The sequence below is a fragment of the Sylvia atricapilla genome, chromosome 27, assembly GCF_009819655.1.
Source record: "Sylvia atricapilla isolate bSylAtr1 chromosome 27, bSylAtr1.pri, whole genome shotgun sequence".
Taxonomy (NCBI): Eukaryota; Metazoa; Chordata; class Aves; order Passeriformes; family Sylviidae; genus Sylvia; species Sylvia atricapilla.
This window is the reverse complement of record NC_089166.1, coordinates 3,368,637-3,388,147: the sequence shown is the minus strand read 5'-3', so window position 1 is coordinate 3,388,147 and position 19,511 is coordinate 3,368,637. Positions and strand designations below refer to the sequence as shown.

The window sequence follows — 19,511 nt, the reverse complement described above, 5'->3', positions numbered from 1 at the left end:
CCACCCGTGCGGCTCAGCAGGTGGCAGCACCAGAGATCTCACCTCTGCACCCCACTGCCCAGCATTGTCAGCCAAAGTGGCTTTACCTGGAGCTCTGTGACCTGGCACTGAACTGTCCAGCCCTTGGCTTCCAAGGAAAATGCAAGCTGAGGGCTGGAGCTGCCCACCTCACAGGCACAGCCCACCAAAGCCTGTCACAGCCTCCTGAGACCTTTGGTTGTGAGGGTCCATAGAAGGGCAATGTTCACCTCCATGGCAGAGGAGGCCTGAGCCTGCTCTGCCCACTGCTCCAGAGCCTGTCCAGAACAGGCTACATGGTGTGCACATCCACAGGAGTCTGCATGGATGCAAGAAGGGCAGTCACACACACACGGTGGGAACTGGCTCCCACAGCCCTGCAGATCTCTCTGCAAGTACCACTGTCCCCTGCACTCCCAGCCAGGCACAGGGCTGGGTTGGGCTGTTGTCTGGCCAAACCTCACTCTGCCCTTGGGAAAGGCCCTGCCAGGGACAGGGATCAGGAGCAAGGGCAACTCCAGCCCTTTGGCTTCCAGCAGCTGTCCTGGGGCCAAGTGGAACTGTGGCAGCACCACAGCAGCAGCCAGTGGTGTTAGAAATCTCCAGTGGTGTTGGAAACTCAAAGAGCCCATGAGGCTGAAACCTCAGTGAATGCAGTACCATGCACTCACCCCATGGTACTGCCCCTGCCCCCCAGGACTCTGGGCCCACCCCTTCCCATGCCAGCAGTTTGTGCCACAGATCAGGCGTCCAGGCTGGCAGCAACTCAGCTTCTCCAACCACTGCTGCTCCATTCAGGACAGTCAGCAGTGCACAGCTGGCACCGACAGCAGGAATACTCTGGACTCACCCCGAAGATTCCCAGTGCAGATGACAGAATTGCTGCATCAGCCTTCCCCGGAAATGCAGAGCTTGGAGCAGAGGCATTTGCTGGGAAGAAACATTCCCTACTCTGGCTCCCTTGGCATGTCTGATGTTATGGTCATGGCTCTCTCCAGAGAGGGATTTCAGCATCCCCTTTGCTTTATCTTCAACACAATTCCATAACAGACTCAATGCTTCTTCCCCCTGGTACTGGTTAAGGCTCGAGGAGCCTGGCCTGGAAACACACTTGCAGAACAAAAGCTCTTCAACAAAAATGAATTTATTTCTTATAGACAACTCCAGTCAGCACAGTCAGTTTTGCTTTAACATCAACACAGCCTGGGTCAAACTGAACAACCCCCAGTGCAGTGACTGTGAGGAAGCTGTGCCTGTTCTGCCCCACTCACCCGGCAGCACTTCTGCCATTGCCGTGATCACACCCCACCTTCTGCTGAGCCTTTCTCAGTCGTTTCTGCACATCATCTAATGACAATTTATCTGATGCCATCACCCTTTCTGCACATCAGCATTCCCAGCAGCAGGAAGAGCAGAGCCATGTCAGTACCAGGGTGTGCAGGCATGGTCAGCTCAGTAACTTTAACCCACGGCTTGTGGGTTTCCCAGGGTCACTCTGTCCCGAGCACCAGTGTCGGGTGAATCCATCACTTCTCCTAAAGACTGAGAGGTGCAAGCAAACTCCAGTGCTGGGAGCTGCCCAAATGCAGAAGGGAACTAAGAAGTCTAGAAGCTGACAATCAAATTTCAAACCAAACTAGTAACTTTAAGAAAATCCAAATTTCAGAACTTGGCATGACCTTTTCTGAAGTTAAATTAAAAACAACGCCCATTATTGAAGCTCGTTCATAGCCCTGCAGGACAATCCTGTCTGCCTGTCGTAGTTTGATTATGCTTAAATACTTTACAACAGTAGTTCCTTTGTTCCCAAGACCATTCCAAATATCTGAACACATTCACTAAATTCATGGTTTCACACAGCAATTCTCCTCTACTGGTAATTTAGTGGAACCTGGTGCATATTGCCTTTCCCAAATGTAGACTTTAAAATCTCAAAATCATAAATATTTGTATTTTAAATATCTAGTTTTACATGAATATTGGGTATTCCTAGCCTTTTTTCTTCCTGTTTCCAGGTTTTAGTTCAATAAGGAAACCATTTTACATCACAATCTGATCTGACACCAACCTCACACCCCGTCACACCACAGTCTTTAAGAATCATTATTTAAAAATCTATTTCCTAAAGCAAAACTAAAAGGAGTTATCGGGAGAGTTGGACACCAGGCTTCACCCACAGGAGTTAAATAATATCTTGGCTGTTAATGAATTAGTCTGATTATTTTTTTAAGTTAACATTCACCAGTTTGGCTTTACAACATTCTCACCCTGCCCTTCACGTTAACAGCTTAACCTGAGAGCCCTTAAGGCAAATCACACTTCTCATCAAGATATAGCTTTAAATATGAACTTTAGCAGTTGAAACTTTGAAGTAACTAAAAAGAACCAAAAATTATGGGGAATTCTTGTCTCCTCTCTCATACACACTGCGGAGCAGGTCCGTGCACGGCCCCGGGTCGCCCTCGGCACTCCCTTCCCTGGGCCCTCTCGGGGCCGCAGCCGCAGCCGGGGGCGTCTCGGCTCCTTTCTCTTCGGGCGCCGCTCCCTCCTGAGGAAGTCTCTCCCGAGCCCGTTTGCCGGCGGACGGTTTGGGCAGGGTCATGTAGAAGGCGCACCACAGCACGGTGCGGACCTTGCGGGTGGCCGCGCACAGGGCCTGGAGCGCCGCGGCCAGAGCCAGCACCACTGCGGACAGAGGAAACGGCCCTTGAGTCCTGGCGCACTGCCGGGGCTGCCCTCGCCCCACACCTTCCGGCCCTCTCGTCTCTGACTTTGTCTGTCTCTTTACAGGTTTATAAAAGCTGGATGTGAATTTCTCTGCCCTCGCACAGTGAGGCAGATGTGCTTTTAGGTTCTGAGTTTGTTACACCACCTTCCTGCTGCAGCTGTGCCCTGGGGCTGGGGTGCTCCATGTACACACAGTAAAGGTGCCTGGGCCCTCCCCTTCACCTGTCCTGCCAAGAAATCCTTACCATGGCTGAAGGAAAGCTCCTTTGGGGCACTGGACTGAAGCACACGGGCCACGTTCTGTGAATGGGTGTTGAACCACAGAGCTGTAAAGGGTCACCTGGGCTGTGGTCCCGTTATTCTGGCACAGGGTGCCCAGAGCAGCTGTGGCTGCCCCTGGATCCCTGGAAGTGTCCAAGGCCAGGTTGGATGGGGCTTGGAGCCACCTGAGAGAGTGGGAGGTGTCCCTGCCCATGGCAGGGGTGGACTGGGTGGGCTTTAAGGACCCTTCCCACCAAAACCATCTTTTTGCTCTGTAATAGATGTTTAATGTGGGATCAGAGGGAATAGAAAGGTGCTGTGGAAACAGGGCTGGGCAAGACCTGCTCCCAAACAAACCAGAACAGCTTCAGGCCTTTCCCTCAAGGTTTTGCCTGGCACAGCAAGTACAGTTGCTGCATCCAATAATTTACTATTCAAAAAAATCCTCCCCAGCTGCTGCTCCCAAGACAGCAATGGAAGGCAGAGGACCAAGCACCACCCCTCCAGGTAAGCAATCAGATCCCACTGTGCAGAGCCTCCTCTCCCAGCAGCTGCACCAAGAAGCTGGATCTCCAGGTCTGACAACTCCTTCCCACACTACTACTCTGTTCTGAAGAGCTCACAGATGTGGTAGTGCCAAGTAAAGCAAATTATTTTCATGGGCTTCAAACCCAAAAAAATCCCTTTCACCTTAACAAGTCCCATAATTTTCAGTCAAAGTAAAGAGAAACAAGAATGATGGGGAACAGGTGAAAATAAAGGCTGCTGCAGTGTATATTCTGAGGTAAACTTGAGAATTACAGAAGTGTATGATGGGACACCCCAAAGAAGTGAAATAATCCCTGCAATTCAGATGTAGAAAGAACAGCAGAAGAGATCAGAAGAGTTAGAAATGTAAGATTGCTTCTGACACAAGGTAGGAGGTCAGAGTGTTGCAGGGAGCAGGCATTTACCCTGACTCCCATCTCAGACACAAGGGAACCTGCCACTCTGCCTGTGCACTGGTGAAAGATTAAACTGAATATTTGGCTTATTTGGGACATCATTAAGAATGAAAACATTCTGCCCATTTTGTGCATCCATCCAAAATCTGATTGTAAATATGCCGGTCTATGATGGAAGATGCTTGAAGAGGAAATCCATTTGTAACCCAAGGCCATCTTGGTCGCTTTGGGCAGATTCAGCATGGAGAGGCAAGGAAATTCTATACAAAGACAGAACTGGAGGGTTCATAGGAACAGGAATATGAGAGACAGGGAGAAGCAAGAGGCAACAGCTTAGTAACACTTCCAATCCCTGAATGTGTTATCAAGAAAACCCACTAATTTTTTATTCCTTGCTAGTTTAACTGAATTATCTCGGAATTGATTTAACCTATTTATCTCTTAACCCCAGTTTTAGTGTCACCTCAAACCCTCATCCAAACCCCATCCGACCTGCCTTTGACAAAGCTCTAACATTGAAAAGTAAATTAAAACTTGAATGACAACCCCCTTGACTTATTTTTGCAAGATGTGTTCAGCTTCCCAGCTACCTCATAAATGCACATGAGCACAGCTGTACCTCTCTCATCCTGGCACCTGGGAGGGCCGTGCCGCTGCCGGCTGGAGGCATTGACAATCTCATCCTTCCTGCGAGCCTGCACCACGTGGATGGCCTCCAGGTGTTTGTCCAGAGCAGTGGAGATGTTGGCGTGGAGCGGAGAACTGCGCAGGCGCTCCATCTTCCCCAGTAAAGTCACAACCTAAGGAACAATTCACATCGTACAGGGGTTCGCACTGTACTCATCCACCCTTACAAGAAAATTAACTAATTAGGGAGGGCAGATTAATGATAATCATTGCTTTCTTTTGAGAGCAGTTCATGAAGTTACAGCTGAAGCAGTTTTAAGTTCTTACCAGGGATTTGCTGATCTCCAAACCCAAAGCTGTGGTACAACTGAGTGTGCAAAGGACAACAGCAAAGCTACAACACCCCAGTAAGGACCCTCAGCTTACTGGTTAATACCAGATCTGTACAGCTTCGAGACATCCAGGAACAAAAGGTGGTTTCAGGACAACGTGCATTTCCCTGGATTCAGAGCACTGGGGTCCTCCTTTCTCACAGCACTGCTGCAATTTCTGGGTGAAAACCCAGATGGGCCCCTTGTGCTGTGCAGGGCAGCCTGGGCCACAGCAGTCACAGCTGCACTGGGAAAGGGAAGGCTGCTGTGGAACCACGTGTGGGTCAACTTCGGGAGGAACACTCAGCACTAAGGGAGCTGAGAATGAACATTCAGAAATAATTCAGGTTTGTTTAGTCCACTGAAAACGTGTATCTTTGTTGTCTTATCTTGCACCAGTCACATCACTTGTGGTTTTCTCTGTGTTGAGTGACTCCTCAGACAAAGTCACATAATGCTGAGAACCTGGTTACTGGTCTGCAGAAAAAGAGAAACTAAAATCCCTAAATTGGGATGTTCCTTGGGCCATGGCTACACCTAATGTCTTAAAGGACCATATGTGACTGTCAAGAGGATTTAACTGGATGCTCCAACTATGAAGAGTTAATCCCAGATTCAGCCAACCCAGCTTCTACTCAAACCTTTGTACCACGGTTCCTCTCTGGCCATCACAAAGCTTTCTGCTCTTAGAATCCAGGTTTAACAGCCCCACTCTGCTGGTAAGTGTCCTTAAAACTGCCTAACAAGGTACCTAACAAGGGTTTGAGGTGCTATACCCTGAAGTTTCATTCTTCAAATGGTTAGAGAGGCTTAAGCCCTGTTTTGGTGGCAGTTATAAAGTACCAGGACAAGGGCAGTCAAACCTTCTGAACATGGAAACTAAAGCTGTTCTCTTTGGATTCATAGAGCAGGGGTTTAATAAGAGTACACTAAGCCCATCCATGTCTTTTTCTCCATCCCTTAGCTGGATGAGCAGTGCCAGGCAGGTCCTGCAGGCAGTGAGCAGACACAGCTCCATGGATTATTTTTCCTGTGTGAGGCAGGTAGGACAGACTGCTGCTCCCCCCTGCTGGGAGTGGCCGACCCAGCACTGCTGCTGCCTCCAAACCCAACATTTCCCAGAACCCTTTAACCCCACAGCCCCTGGCAGGGAAGGACAAGTTGGTTTCTGCTTCTCCTTGCCTGCAGCACCAGCACCATGGCTCCGGTCTCTGGGCCTCAGGAGGACCACAGCAGCCCCTCACCATTCTGATGGCACCCTCCTCCACCAGCTGTCACCTCCCCATGCACCCTGGGCTGCCACCAGCACTGTGGTTTGCCCACAGAGCCCAGCAGACACCAGTCTCTCTTGTCCTACTGCTTATGGCTCTCTGGGTTAAACGGCAAACTGGGAACAGAAACTCTGGCTGAAAGTCTATTTTCAGCATCAGATAATCATTCTGCATTAAAATATACCAGACTCACAAGCAAATACATATGTCAACATCTTCCAAACATTAACTAAACCTGGTTTTTCCCACAAATACCTCCTCCATCACAGTGTCTCCAAATCCACAGGGAACATTTCCCTGCCGAGCTGTTCTGAATGCAGCAGCCCTGAAAGCAGTGCACAGGCTCCAGGACTGGATGCTGCACCACATGCACACTACTGCACCAGGAACCATGTCCTCTTGGCATATGGGGATGTAACTGTGAGCCTCAGCCCCTCTGTGGTTCCCTGGAAACAGCAGCCTGGAGCTGGAAAAGCTCTAACAGGGACTGCTGAAATGTTATTCCCTGCACAGCACTGAAGAACAAAGCTATTTTGGGAAAAGCTGCTCTGATCATCTTACCTATCTCACACTGTACTCTAAGTTCTGTGGGAAAAGTTCAATAGATTTTTTTTAGTCCTACAACTCACTCTGGCTTGTTCCCGTAGCTGATCCACAATTAAGCGATCAACTCTTGATGGATTTGATGTCAGCCTTGGAATTGGAATGTTGTTAGTACTGGAAACCTTCTTCCCTTGGAAATTCTTAGCAAGAGCTGATTCAGACTGCAGGAAAACAAAAGAACAACTCCCTCAGAATGTACATGCAGAGTGTGCTTCATTACAGAAACAAGAAAAAATATCAGATTCAAATTCTTCCCATCAGGGTTTTGGAGTTTTTTAAAGGAGACAATGAGGATTCAGGCATTTGGGATTTAACCCTCTGGTGAGACAATCACCTGCTTTAAGTGAACAACTGCTTTACTCAAAGCAGTTCAACTAAAGCCAACACACCGTGTTCCAGCAGTGCTATGTCTGCTCACTCTGACTACAGCCTGTACTGGTTTTGCCTGGAAATAAAATGGAGGTAAGTCAGAATTACAGGGAAAAAAATGACCAAACAGATGTGGATCTCACACATAAAATTAAAATAAAACTGTTTCAGTCAGCAATTAACCTATTTTTTTGTACAGATTACACTACAGAAAGATGTTTTCCTGACCACCCTGGTCTTTGAAGGTGTTCCTGCCTATGGCAGGTGGGTGGAGCTGGATGGTCTTTAAGGTCCCTTCCAAATCAAACCATTCCAGGATTCTGTATTTTATTCAGCCATCAGAAAACTATTTTGAAAAGTGTTTGCAAGAGTCCAAGTTTCCATCTCCCATTCCCTTGTTATGTCACTCTGAAACACCCATAACAACATACAATTAGCTGAATCTGATTTTAAATTGCACTTCCTGGATGGTTTCATAGTGGTCCACTATTAACAAGCACGTGGCGTGCCAAGACAAGGGGGAATGGCTTCACACAGAAAGAACAGGTTTAGACTAGATATTAGAAAGAAACTGTTCCTTGTGAGGGTGGGCAGGCCCTGGCACAGGGTGCCCAGAGCAGCTGTGGCTGCCCCTGGATCCCTGGAGGTGTCCAAGGCCAGGTTGGATGGGTTTTGGAGGAGCCTGGGGCAGTGGAAGGTGTCCCTGCTCATGGCACGGGTGGGACTGAGGGAACTTTAAGGTCCCTTCCAACCCAAACCCTTCTGGGATTCTGTGATAAAGCTGAATTTCTCCCCCATGGCCCCTGGCCATGCACATGCCAGCTTTTTCTCTCTTGCACTTTCCATGCACCCCAGAGACCACCTCCCCTCCTTAAGCTGTTCCTCAAACCCTGTATTCAGAGCAACCACTGGCTTTTATCGGGAAACACTGTCAAAAAAATCCCCATGTTACATCTTCTTGGAACTGGTTCCATTGGGGGGGCTGGCACAGGAGAAGTCCCAAAGGCCCCACTATTGCCAGGTGACATTTGGCCCAGCTTTCCCCACAGACAATCCCAGGTATTGAAATTCAAACCCCATCTCAGCTGGTGAAATGAAGACAGATTTTCCTACAACCAAAAAAGGCAACTGCTTTTAGTAGGGCTTCACACAGTCCTACCTGAGCCTTTTACTGCAAGGATTTTAATTAAATGACCCTTCTCTCAGCCTCTGTTTCTGGGGGGGAAAAAAAAGAAGCCCTTCAAATACACCCTAGGTTTAAACCTTCAGAGAAACAGGATGTAGGAATTCAGTGTAGCTCCTAAAAAATTAGATTGAAAGAATTCAAGTTTAGTTTCAATTCAAAACATATTTACTGGATTTGCTTTCAAAGTTCCAGAGGCACTGTATTTATTGTATTAATAAAAAAGGTATAGCAAGCACATCTTTGTTCCTCATGAACACACTTCCCCCAGCCCTGGGACTGGAAAAGCCCCTGAATTCCTGCTTTTAGTGGAACATTCCATACAATATTAGCCATGCTTCCAGCCAGGCTACAAATCTCCACACCTTTCACTTTGTGTTCCAAAAAACACAGAGAAACAAACTGGTAACTCTGAAATCCCATCAAACATTTAAACTCCTAACAGCAGAACTACCCATGATCTGGCACTGCACTGGGCAGGATGAGATCTACATCAAATCTGTGATATTATTCTAGTTTAGTTTTCTTACCTTCTTTCTTTCTTTCTCCAAAGCTCTCCACTGCTCATAACATTCTTCCAGTCTCATATGCAGCTCGCTGGCAGGCCCATTGCGACTTTTAACTTGCTTTTGAAATCCAAATGCTGACACGAAACCAGAGAGGGCATTGTCACCATACATCTTCTCTGTAAAGCAGGGGTACAGGCGTTTGAGCTCATCCTGGGAGAACAAGGTGTGAGGCTCCATCAGAGGCACCACGGACCGGCCCAGGAGGGGAGCAGATCTCACAGGGAATGTGTTGGGGCCCAGCTGCCGGTTCCGCCTGAAGTCACCCACCATGCAGTTGGGAATGCCTGGAGCCTGCAGGCAGTTCCCAGCACCGATGGCACTGGTGTCCCCATTCCCTGCCCCGAGATGCAGCTGCCCCTGAGACTCCAGTAGCTCCTGGTACATGTCCTGAAACGCCCCATCCGCCTGGTTCTGCCCTTCCAGGTCACAGTGCTCGCTCTGCGGCTTCAGCTGGAAACGCTGTTTGTTCAGATTGTCAATGATCCCCAGCTGCTGAGCCAAGTAACTGTCACAGAATCCATTTGGCTGCTTCAACTTCTTCTCATTGAGGTACTCGATGAGGTTCTCTTCCCCACCCCTAACCAGGGCTTCCATGCACGCAGCTGCCCGAGCTCGTTCTGCAGTGCTGTAGCCGAAGTCAAGGCTGGAGAGGAATGGGTTGTCTTGACAGTACTTGTGAAGTAAATTACTATTTAAAGGCAAATTTGAAGATGGCAACTGAAAAACATCATTAGAATGACGAGAGCTTTTTGGAAATGCAGGTGACTGATTATTCAGTTTCAACAAAGGACTTGGATTCTGGAAGGGGCCAGAAGCCGTGGGTTTGGTTTGGATGTTCATCCACCCTGGCCTGGCGCTAGAGCCTGCTGAGGGGACTGCTGCACTGGGCAACAGTGGGAGTGATTTATAGAATTCAGGATTCTGAAGATCGGCCTTGGAAAACTGCTGCTTTTCCACACCATTATTTCCTGGACAAGCTGCAAAAGATTTTAGTCCGTATTCAAATTTTTGTCCAAAATCAGTGCCGAAGGAAGATTCGCTTGCAAACTGTTTTTCTGATACAAGTCCGACAGACTTGGGAAATGTAAAGTCGTGCTGATCTGGAATTGTATCTTCAAATTTTTTCTGAGTTCCTGATTTAACTTGAAATAATTTAGCGTAGGGATCTGCATCCAGCGATGGTGCCTCAGGGGTTCCATTTGCCAGCTTTCTATTTTCTTGGAGGCTACAACTGGTGCCCTTGTTGGGCTTTGCCTTACCAGCATGAGAATATTCAGTGTATCTGGTATAATCTGTGTTCTCATTGTATCTGTGACTCTGTGGAAGGAATGTTTCTGCCCGCTTTGGGTGCACCTGTGCATCTGCTCCTTTGGGACACACCTTCTCCCTTCCATAAGAGTAAGCATCAGCTCCCGAGTCTTTAATTGCTTCTGAGTACCCAGCTTGGGCTGCAAAGGTGTTTTTCAGGTAGGGGTAGCTCTGGTATACAGGTGCTGTCTTCATACTCTCATTAGCCTGCAAGTTGCAGCCATTGGCACGATCACTCCTGGCAGAGTACAAGCTCTGCTCTTCCAGGTCCACGCCGGCAAAGCCGCGGTAACAATCGTCTGCCTTCTGCTGTGCCACCAGAGTGGGACTCTGCAGGAAAGGCTTGTCAGCAGCAGGGATGGACTCACTGCCATAGAAACCCTGCTGGGGCACTGCTCCAACAACTGCCCTCCTGGCTTCGGGCAACAGCTCATGGTGCTCCATTCTGCTTGTGTTCACTGGCCACACTGACTTCAGGGTGGGAGGGCAACTCCTTGAAAAACAAGAAACACAGGGTTAGACACTGATCTGTGCTGCTGCTCTTCATTCCCAAACATAAAACAAGGTTTAAGAAACTAATTATTCCCAAATCATTTCTCTCAAATGATTCCAAGATGTCTGACATTGACTTCTACCCACTCCTGTCACCTTCGGTTTCCCAAACCTGGCAGAGAAAACTGATTCTGACACAGCACCACAGCTCAGGAACTATGGACAGGCTTCAAGCTGCAAGGGATGTGTACACATCAAATCCTGGTACATCAGTCCTGTCCATCATCACCAAAATGCTCCCGGTTCAGCACCAAGTTCAGGCACCCAGACTGCCCTCAGTCTTCCCAAGCCATGTCCCAGCACTCCAGAGAAAATGCTTCTCTCTCACCTCACTTGTGCCTTACACAGGCCTGCACTGCTTCCTGCAGGTAAAGCCAGAGGCAGCATCCCAGCACACCTCATTTCTTTCCACTAACCAGCACAAATTAACACAGGACCATCAATCCCTGACTGCCCAGGAGAACTGTAAACAGACTAAGTAAAGGAGAAATTGTGCCTGGAAGCCATTGCAGGCCAATTCTGGGAATACTGAACCAGCCCTGCCTGTCCAGAGCAAAGGAATTACTGAGTTGTCTCATGATATCAAGACTGTCTCTGAAGTTTTCCCTCATTTCAGACACATAACTCAGCACACATAGAGAAATCACTGGAATTGTTTGGGAAGACAGAAAGGAAAAGCAGTGCCTGGCTTGGGAACCTGAGAACTGGGCTCCCTGTCTTGTCTCCTAGACCTGGAAAAGGAAAAGACAGAGCTCTGTAAGTATCCTGGGGGTGCTGGACCTGCACCCTTCTGTGTCATGTTGTTATGACTATGGAATTGTCTCTTCTGGTGCAGGAATAGAGGCAAAATAAACCTGACATTTAGATACACAAATATTGCTTAGGTAGCACTAACGGCAAGAAACATTAATTTTGCATGGAATTTTCTCCTGCCAGTTCAGGCAAATGGAAAGGAGTCAGTGCTTTGTGTATTTTTTCTGTGAATTGACATTAATTAAGAAAGAAACCTACAGTCTGAATTCAGTTTTGATTAAAATAAAAAAAAAAACCCAGACCAAGGTATACATCCAAGGGATTTATCTAATACAACATATCTACAACACTTGTTAAGATCTTATTTAAAAAATGCCAGTTATCTAGTTCTGTAAATATCAGAGAGCCAGAAGCTGCCATGCAATCCAAGTGCCATGAGAAAAGCTTCCAAGGATCCCAAGTGAAATGTTTGAAGATGAGGGGAAGGGAGAGCAAGCTCATGCTCAGAGCACGAGGCCTGGCCAGCAGCAGATGGAGCTGACTCAGGAGCACAGGGAGATCAGAGAGGGGAGTTTGTGTCACCTGCACCTCACTCACCCCTCAGCAAAACACGGCTGTGGTTTGTCTTGCTCTTCCAAGATGTTTGACACGAGTCCATATAAATCAGTTTCACTGCCATAATCATTCCTTTCGGGCTGAATCCTGAAAAACAACCGTGTATTAATAAAAACAATTCCTACATTCAAAGTATTTCCTACCTTAAATTAAATTAAAAAATATAACCCATCTACTCCAACACACACACACACTCCTTGTCAAGGATGACTACCTGGACTTCAGGTTAATCTGAGGAGCAGCAGGCTGCTTGGTGTCATCTGAACACGTAGACCAAGAGGGGTACAAAAGGGAAGGGTCCATGGGTGCAGAGTAGTCTAATGTTGAAAGGGAAGAACTGTAGGTTTGAGGTAACTCCACATTTTCTTCATTCTGCATTTAATAGATAGTAAAACATTTCTTTAATATGAAACTCATCAAACTGTCATTTTGTCATTGTACATGGTTATAACTGAGTTCACTCTTGGAGGAACCAGCACATAAGAAGCAAGCAAGCCACACACTTGGAATACAACAATTTCAGGCTATGTTAATGTTTTTAAGCAGAATTTTCAGTCCCTTCCCTTGCTCTCTGTTGCAGATAGAAGCTGATGGTATCATTCTCACCTTTCACCCCTCTTTTGAACACAAACAGGTGCTCTCAGGTGTGCTAAACAAGTGTTGCTTAAGGCTTATGGAAAGCTTTCATATAGTACATCCTGCCTGGCAATTGTTTAAGAAGAAGGTGCTGGAGCTGCACATCACAACTTCTTTGTCACTCAGCCTTGTGCTCTGTGTGTCCTGAGCTAACCTTTGCTGGAAACTGAGTAGGGAGCACCTCCCCAGTCACCTAGTGACCACCAGAGACCCCCAAAAGGCCTAGGCAGGCCCAGTAACAAGTATTGGTATTGGACTTGTAAGATGCTTTCTTTTTGTATCCCACCAGACACATAAGTCAGGAGCTGTTTGCATTTGAATGGGAGAATCCACAAATGGGGGCAAAGACTCAATTAAGCTGCACTGTTTTACCACAGGGATTTAAGAACAGCCCAATGGTTTTTGGAAAACGATGTAAAACTGTGTACCCTTGGGACTAGAAATGTGAACCACAGCGTGCATCCACAGACCCAGCCTCAGTCTCCTCAGGAGAAGCCAAAAAAGGAACGCAGCAGGAAATTATTGGCAAATCGATTCTTCTCATTGCCATGGCAGAATGGATATCAACACTTATTGGTAATAGCTGATAATTTCCTGGGAGCCTGAAGCTTTTCCCTGCCAAACCAACCAGGTTGAGGAAGTAGGTGAGGTACTACTGAAAGAGATCATTCCTAGGCACAGAATACAAACAAACTGTCCTGGTTCTGGCCAGGACAGGGCTAATTTTTTCCATAGCTGGGAAGGGGCATGGCCAGGACCCAGCAGTTATTCTGTACCACCCAGCCTCATTGCCCTAGGGGGGGGAAAGGGGCTCTTTTCCAGGGAGATGGGGATCCTTCCAGTCCAGAAAATGTGCTGGAGGGAGCCGTCCAGTATTACTGGGGAATTTTTCCATGTGAATCCTTTCTTGCACCCTCTCTCATTAGTGCTGCTGCTGTTACTATTCCTTTTCTTCTCTCATTGCTGCTCCTAGTAAATTGTTATCTCAAGCCGTGATCTTTGCCTTTTGTGCCTGCAACTCTCCTCTCCACTGCCACAGCAGGGAGGGCAGGGGAGAGCAGGGGAGTGAGAGATGGGTGTGTGGTTTGGAGAGTCTCAGTGGGAGAACTGAACCGGGAAGTGCCATTCCCAAACCACGACAGCCTGAACTGGCACCCAACAAATGTGAGGCACAAAGGGATGAATTAACAACAGATCTGCCTGCCCAGAGCAGGCTGGAAACAAATCTGATCCAAGCATTTGCTGTACTGGGTGTGGAGCACCAGGCTCTGGGGAAGTTGAACAGAGCAGACTGTTGAAAACCACACTGAAAGCAGTGGGTGGTGGAACCTTCAAACATCGGGATCTACATTTAGTGAAGGCCACCTGGTCAGTGAACACCCGAGGCTACATCAGTCGAGTTGGCCCTGCCCAACCAAAACCTCCATGTACCACAGAAGGAATAAAGGACAAAACAAAGAGGCCTGAGATGTTGCCACCAGCACTACTGAGGGTCAGAATAACATCTAGATCCAGAGATAAATTCAGTCCTTTCAAAATTTGTACAGAAGACCTTATCAGGTTGTCTCTTACAAACCACACTTTCTGAATATCTGGGCCAAGAACACTTGTGTAATTATGTTATCACTCTAGGGAGAGTTTTGTCCTCCATCAACAAGTACCTTCACTGCAGAAATCTGATTGATCTGTTAATGACATTCAGGTGGGAGACTGGGTCTAAGACCAGGGAACAATGAACCACCAAAGGAACACTGGAAAGGACCACAGCAGCTTCATTTCACAACATACACAGCTGTAAAAATTCAAGGACTACAGCTGTGGAACCACCATTCAGCACTGAGGAGAACTACAGGACCAGGCAAGTGAGAAACCCCCTACTCTGGACCTTAGGGACTAAAAAAATGAAAAAGTAACTTCATGAACTGTGCCTGGGAAGAAGGTCTGTCTTACACAGAACTTGAATGCCCTCAAGGGGTAGCAGCAATTCCAACGGCAGTAATTATTTCAGACAAAACCAATTGCACAGAGCAGGATTGCCAAGACAGTGCCAGATGTCAAACTTGCTATAATGTTGGTATAATTTTACATTGGACAGGACTGTTACTGTGACATGTTTCCCTGAATTGCCTTAACTGTTCTGAATATGAAACTTTTATAGGTAATCCTTTTGTTCTTTCCTGTCCAGTCAAAGACTGTAACAAGAAACCAATTGTACAATGGTTTAAGGAGGATGGAAGAGAATTTAAATTATTAATGTTACAACTAGATGGGAATCTGACAACACACTCTCTCTAAAATTTCCTTTGATACATAAGCAGGGTGAAGGTAAATATCATTGCTGAGCTACAGGAGATAAAGTAGTAGCAGAAAGCCATTGGATACAAGTAAGGTAAAAGGAAACCCCTGACCATTAACACCTCCCAAAGTGCCTCAAAGCTGGGAAATCAGCCTGTATGCAATTAAGAAGGGAGGGAAACAACAGACACTATTTATATATATACTTAAAACTGTAGTATATTATATTCATGCTATTATTGCTCTAAATCTGATCAATAATGGAGGCACAATGTATTCAACAGGACACAGAGTATGGGCCCATGAAGAAAGAAACAGATGACAAACCACAGGTGTCAGCACCTGTACATGAACAACAGCTGAAGGAAATACAATTGAAATTCAAGATTTCTGCCTAGATATGGAGCAGAACATCTGCTGGTGTAATTTTGAATTCCACCAGTGATTGATACAAAAATGATACTCAGATACACGAGTAAAAGGTGGATATGCTTTAGTAATCGTTGTGAAGATACAGAAATAGATAATCAATTAAATCACATTCAGATTTTTGTGTTTGGAAATTTACTTAGAACAGAGGCTGTGATTTTAACTATTGAACCTCCAGTAGCTTCCTTTCAACTAATAAAACACTGCTATATCTTAATTTCAACTATACAACCTAGCCCTATGGGTATGAGCATCATGCTAGTATAGAAATTGCTACAATGTAAAAATTTGCAAAGGCTGTTAAAAGAAGGTAAAAAGAGTAGCAGAAACACTTTCTTCTTATCCATCATGGCACTTAAAGAAATCCATCAGGAACTGGAATGAGCAAAGAAAGATGGAGATCACCAGAGGTGTGATATTTTATTTAAGGCTGCACAAGCTCAGTGACTGCATTAGGCAGGCAGGAGCTGTGGATTGGACAGGCAAGTTTATGCAAACTTCAGGGTCTAAATTCTCTTGCTTTTCACTCCTTGGTGTGCTTGGTTTGTGGAGAACTTCCCTCGGCACCATGACAGAATAAACAATGTCTCCTTTCTCAACCTGACCCTTCCTCCAGGCTTAGACAGTTCTTAAAACCAGCAACAATGTTAGCCTGAAACATCTGCTCCAGTTTCTGCCGGTTGATCCCTGCCAGGAGTTAGGAATTAGACCCCCTTTCTCCTCATCATTACAGGGTATTAAGGTACTGAAGAAAACTTACAGCCAATTCTTTTCTTGAGGAAAAGCATTATATCCTGATTAAGTGAAAAGGAACATCTTTACCTTTATCTTATCTATTTGGTTTAGATACAATGGGCCTTCTTAGCCCTTAGTAAGTAAAACAATCAATGTTGTTTTTGCAGGGTTAAATGTTAAATATTCAGGATACAATCCTTTGGAGCAGAGCAGTCTGACAAAATAACGAATCCTGGATGGAAGAAGTAGCAAGTTTGGTCTTGAAGGTACTGGGAATGAATTTTCATTCGAGTATTTTACCTCAGTGAAAGTTTATGGCTACGAAAGGCAAAAATTCCAAGAGAGAGCTGACATATTTAACTGTCCTGGCAGTTTCTGCTGAGCAGACTAAGAACTGGTTTGTACAAATGCTTCAACTACAGAAATATCTGAGGCAATAGCTAAGGTCCTCCTTCTTAACCACTTTCCAGTTTTCCTAAAAGAGTTGTTTGCTCCTCACTCTGCCTACAATTTTTATACCAACAGAAGAAAAATTACCATGAATATTTCACCACAGCAATGTGGAATACCATTTTACCAAACATCCCCTTCATCAGTGACTGCGTTAGAAAAGCCACCATCCCCTCTGATGAAAGTTACAGCGATGAAGATTTATTACAGTTAAATCCAACATTGTGATTTATATTCACCAGTGTAAACAACCGCTTTAGAAACATCTTCTGACCATTTTGTTCACAAGCAACCCAAACTCTTCCAGAGCTATAAAAATAATCAAGAACCAACCGAACCTGTGATTTGTAGCAGCCATAGAGCGAGGCAGAGCCCGGCAGGGCGGCGCTGAACACGTCCGTGGGCCTCCCGCCCGCTTCCGCGCTGCCCCAGCAGCGGCCGCCGCCTCGGAACGCCACGTTGGGCTGCGGGGACAGGACAGGGACATTGTCACACACAGAACGGCACGGGGGGCTGCGGGGACAGGGACATTGTCACACACAGAACAGCACGGGGGGCTGCGGAGACAGGGAAAGGACAGGGACATTGTCACACACAGAACGGCACGGGGGGCTGCGGGGACAGGGACATTGTCACACACAGAACGGCACGGGGGGCTGTGGGGACAGGGAAAGGACAGGGACATTGTCACACACAGAATGGCATGGGGGGCTGCGGGGACAGGGAAAGGACAGGGACATTGTCACACACAGAACGGCACGGGGGGCTGTGGGGACAGGGAAAGGACAGGGACATTGTCACACACAGAACGGCATGGGGGGCTGTAGGGACAGAGAAAGGACAGGGACATTGTCACACACAGAACGGCACGGGGGGCTGCGGAGACAGGGAAAGGACACATCGTTGTTACACACGATGCCATGAGGGGCTGAAGGGACAGGGACATAATTACACAGTCATAATTACTCGTAGAGACACAATTATAAACAGAGCTGACAATGTTAACTTCTTTAAGGCTTCTAATTTACTGCTGGATTCGGTTCCATCTGAGTTTTCAAGGATGTGGTTCCATACGTACGGGTAAAACTCTTTCCTATTTAGCCTGAAGGAAAAGCTGAACCTGCCAAAGCACAAGACACTCCAAAGGTGTTCAGAGGCAGAGGTGCAGATCAAGAGGACATCTGCACTCTCCCTGTTTCCACCAGCTGAGCTCCCCAACATCAGAGCCACCACAGAGGAATAGCAAACACAGGAGAACGCTCACAGAATCATGGCATGGTTTGGAAGAGACCTTAAAGCTCAACCAGTTCCAACCCCTGCCACAGGCAGGGAACCCTTCCTCCAAGAGCAGTAGAGAAGTTACTCAGCCTTCACACATTCCTGAACACCTCTTGTCCTCCCATCACTGCTCCCATACACTGCTGAACTTACATGATGGCATGGATAGACATTTCCAGACGTCAGGAGCTGGAAATTTCCTACAATACACACCCTGGGAGCCGTGGTGGAAATCTGCTCCATTCTGTGACTATGGGATAAACCACTCCAGCCGGAGGGACACCTCTCCAAGTGCCAGAAATCACAAGACAGCGGGAGAAAGGAATGAGAGCAAACAAAAGCTGAGGCTCTTCTCTGCTCCCAAGCATGAGGCACACAAACTGGCTAGCTAAAAACACCTTTAACCAACAAATAAAAAAGTGAAGTTATCGGCATATTACCAAAGCAGCTCATTTGGATGATGAATAAATGCAGAAAAGTCAAAAGTCACTCTGCTCTCTAGAAACATCTTTCTGCAGCTCCCTCAGGATGCAGGAAGTGATCTTCATTGTAGCCCACACGACTGCTATGTTCAGGTATTTTTCTGTTTTTCTGGCACATTTCCCAAATAAGTGAACACATTGAGTTATTGTGGAGCTCATCTCTATGTGCTGAGCTTACGGTGCCATGTTTTCCCCACAGAGATGGCTGTTCACAAGGTCACCTGACACTTGCCTAGTCAGCCATCCCACAGAACAAGGGCAAACTTGTAGGGCCAGAGGCAGCCCGAAGAATCTCACAAACCCATATTTCTCCCTTTTTCCCCAAACAGGTGCTTTCCAGGATGCTGAGGGGTATTTCCCCCACACGAGCTGGACTGAGCTCCGTATCTCACACCTGCTCCCACACGGGAGGGCGTCGAGGCCCGGAGGGGGCAGCGAGGCTCGGACACCTGCCGGGGGCAGGCGCGATGCTGGTCGGGCCTTCTCAGCGCCGACGAGACCAAGCCCACGACAGTCGCGACGGCTCGCCGTCGGAGTGAGTGCCGGACGGAGGCGCAGAGCCAAGCCCTGTCCCCATCTCGGTCCCCGTCCCGCTCCCGTCGCTCACCTCCATGGCTCCGGGCGGGTCTCGGCGCGGGCCCGCGCGGGGCGGCCTGAGGCGAGTTCCGGCCGTTGCCCTCGCGCCGGCCCAACCGCCGCCCCACCCCACGCGCCCTCGCCCATTGGCCAGCGCCCGAGACGCTCGGCCAATCAGCGCCCGCTCGGCCGCCTCGTGTCTCCCCGCGCAACGCGGCCAACTCTGTGGGCCACGCGGTGACAGCCGCGCGAGCGAACAAAGGGCTGCGCTGTGATTGGCTCCGCCCGCCGGCGCGCAGCCAATGGGTAAACAGCTCGCACGTGCCTCCCGCCAATGAGCGGCCGTGGAGGCGCCGCTCTCCCGGAGACAGCGGCCGACTCCTCCGGACACCGAGTCCTGCCGCGCGACGGCGCTGTCACCCCCGGGCCCTGTCACCCTCGGGCCCTGTCACCCCTGGG

General features: G+C 47.8%; 1 protein-coding gene across 1 annotated transcript; it reads right to left on the bottom strand.

Annotated features, from left to right (window-relative positions):
• Positions 1-1,146: 1,146 nt before the first annotated feature.
• MEIOC (meiosis specific with coiled-coil domain) lies at positions 1,147-19,157 on the bottom strand. The gene is made up of 8 exons (XM_066336660.1): positions 19,084-19,157; positions 17,055-17,180; positions 12,386-12,543; positions 12,154-12,258; positions 8,905-10,744; positions 6,849-6,983; positions 4,570-4,750; positions 1,147-2,703 (listed from the first exon to the last, which is right to left on the bottom strand). Exons 1-8 carry the CDS (start codon positions 19,087-19,089, stop codon positions 2,411-2,413), a joined length of 2,844 nt encoding a protein of 947 aa, XP_066192757.1. The 5' UTR covers positions 19,090-19,157; the 3' UTR covers positions 1,147-2,410.
• Between the last annotated feature and the right edge of the window lie 354 nt (positions 19,158-19,511).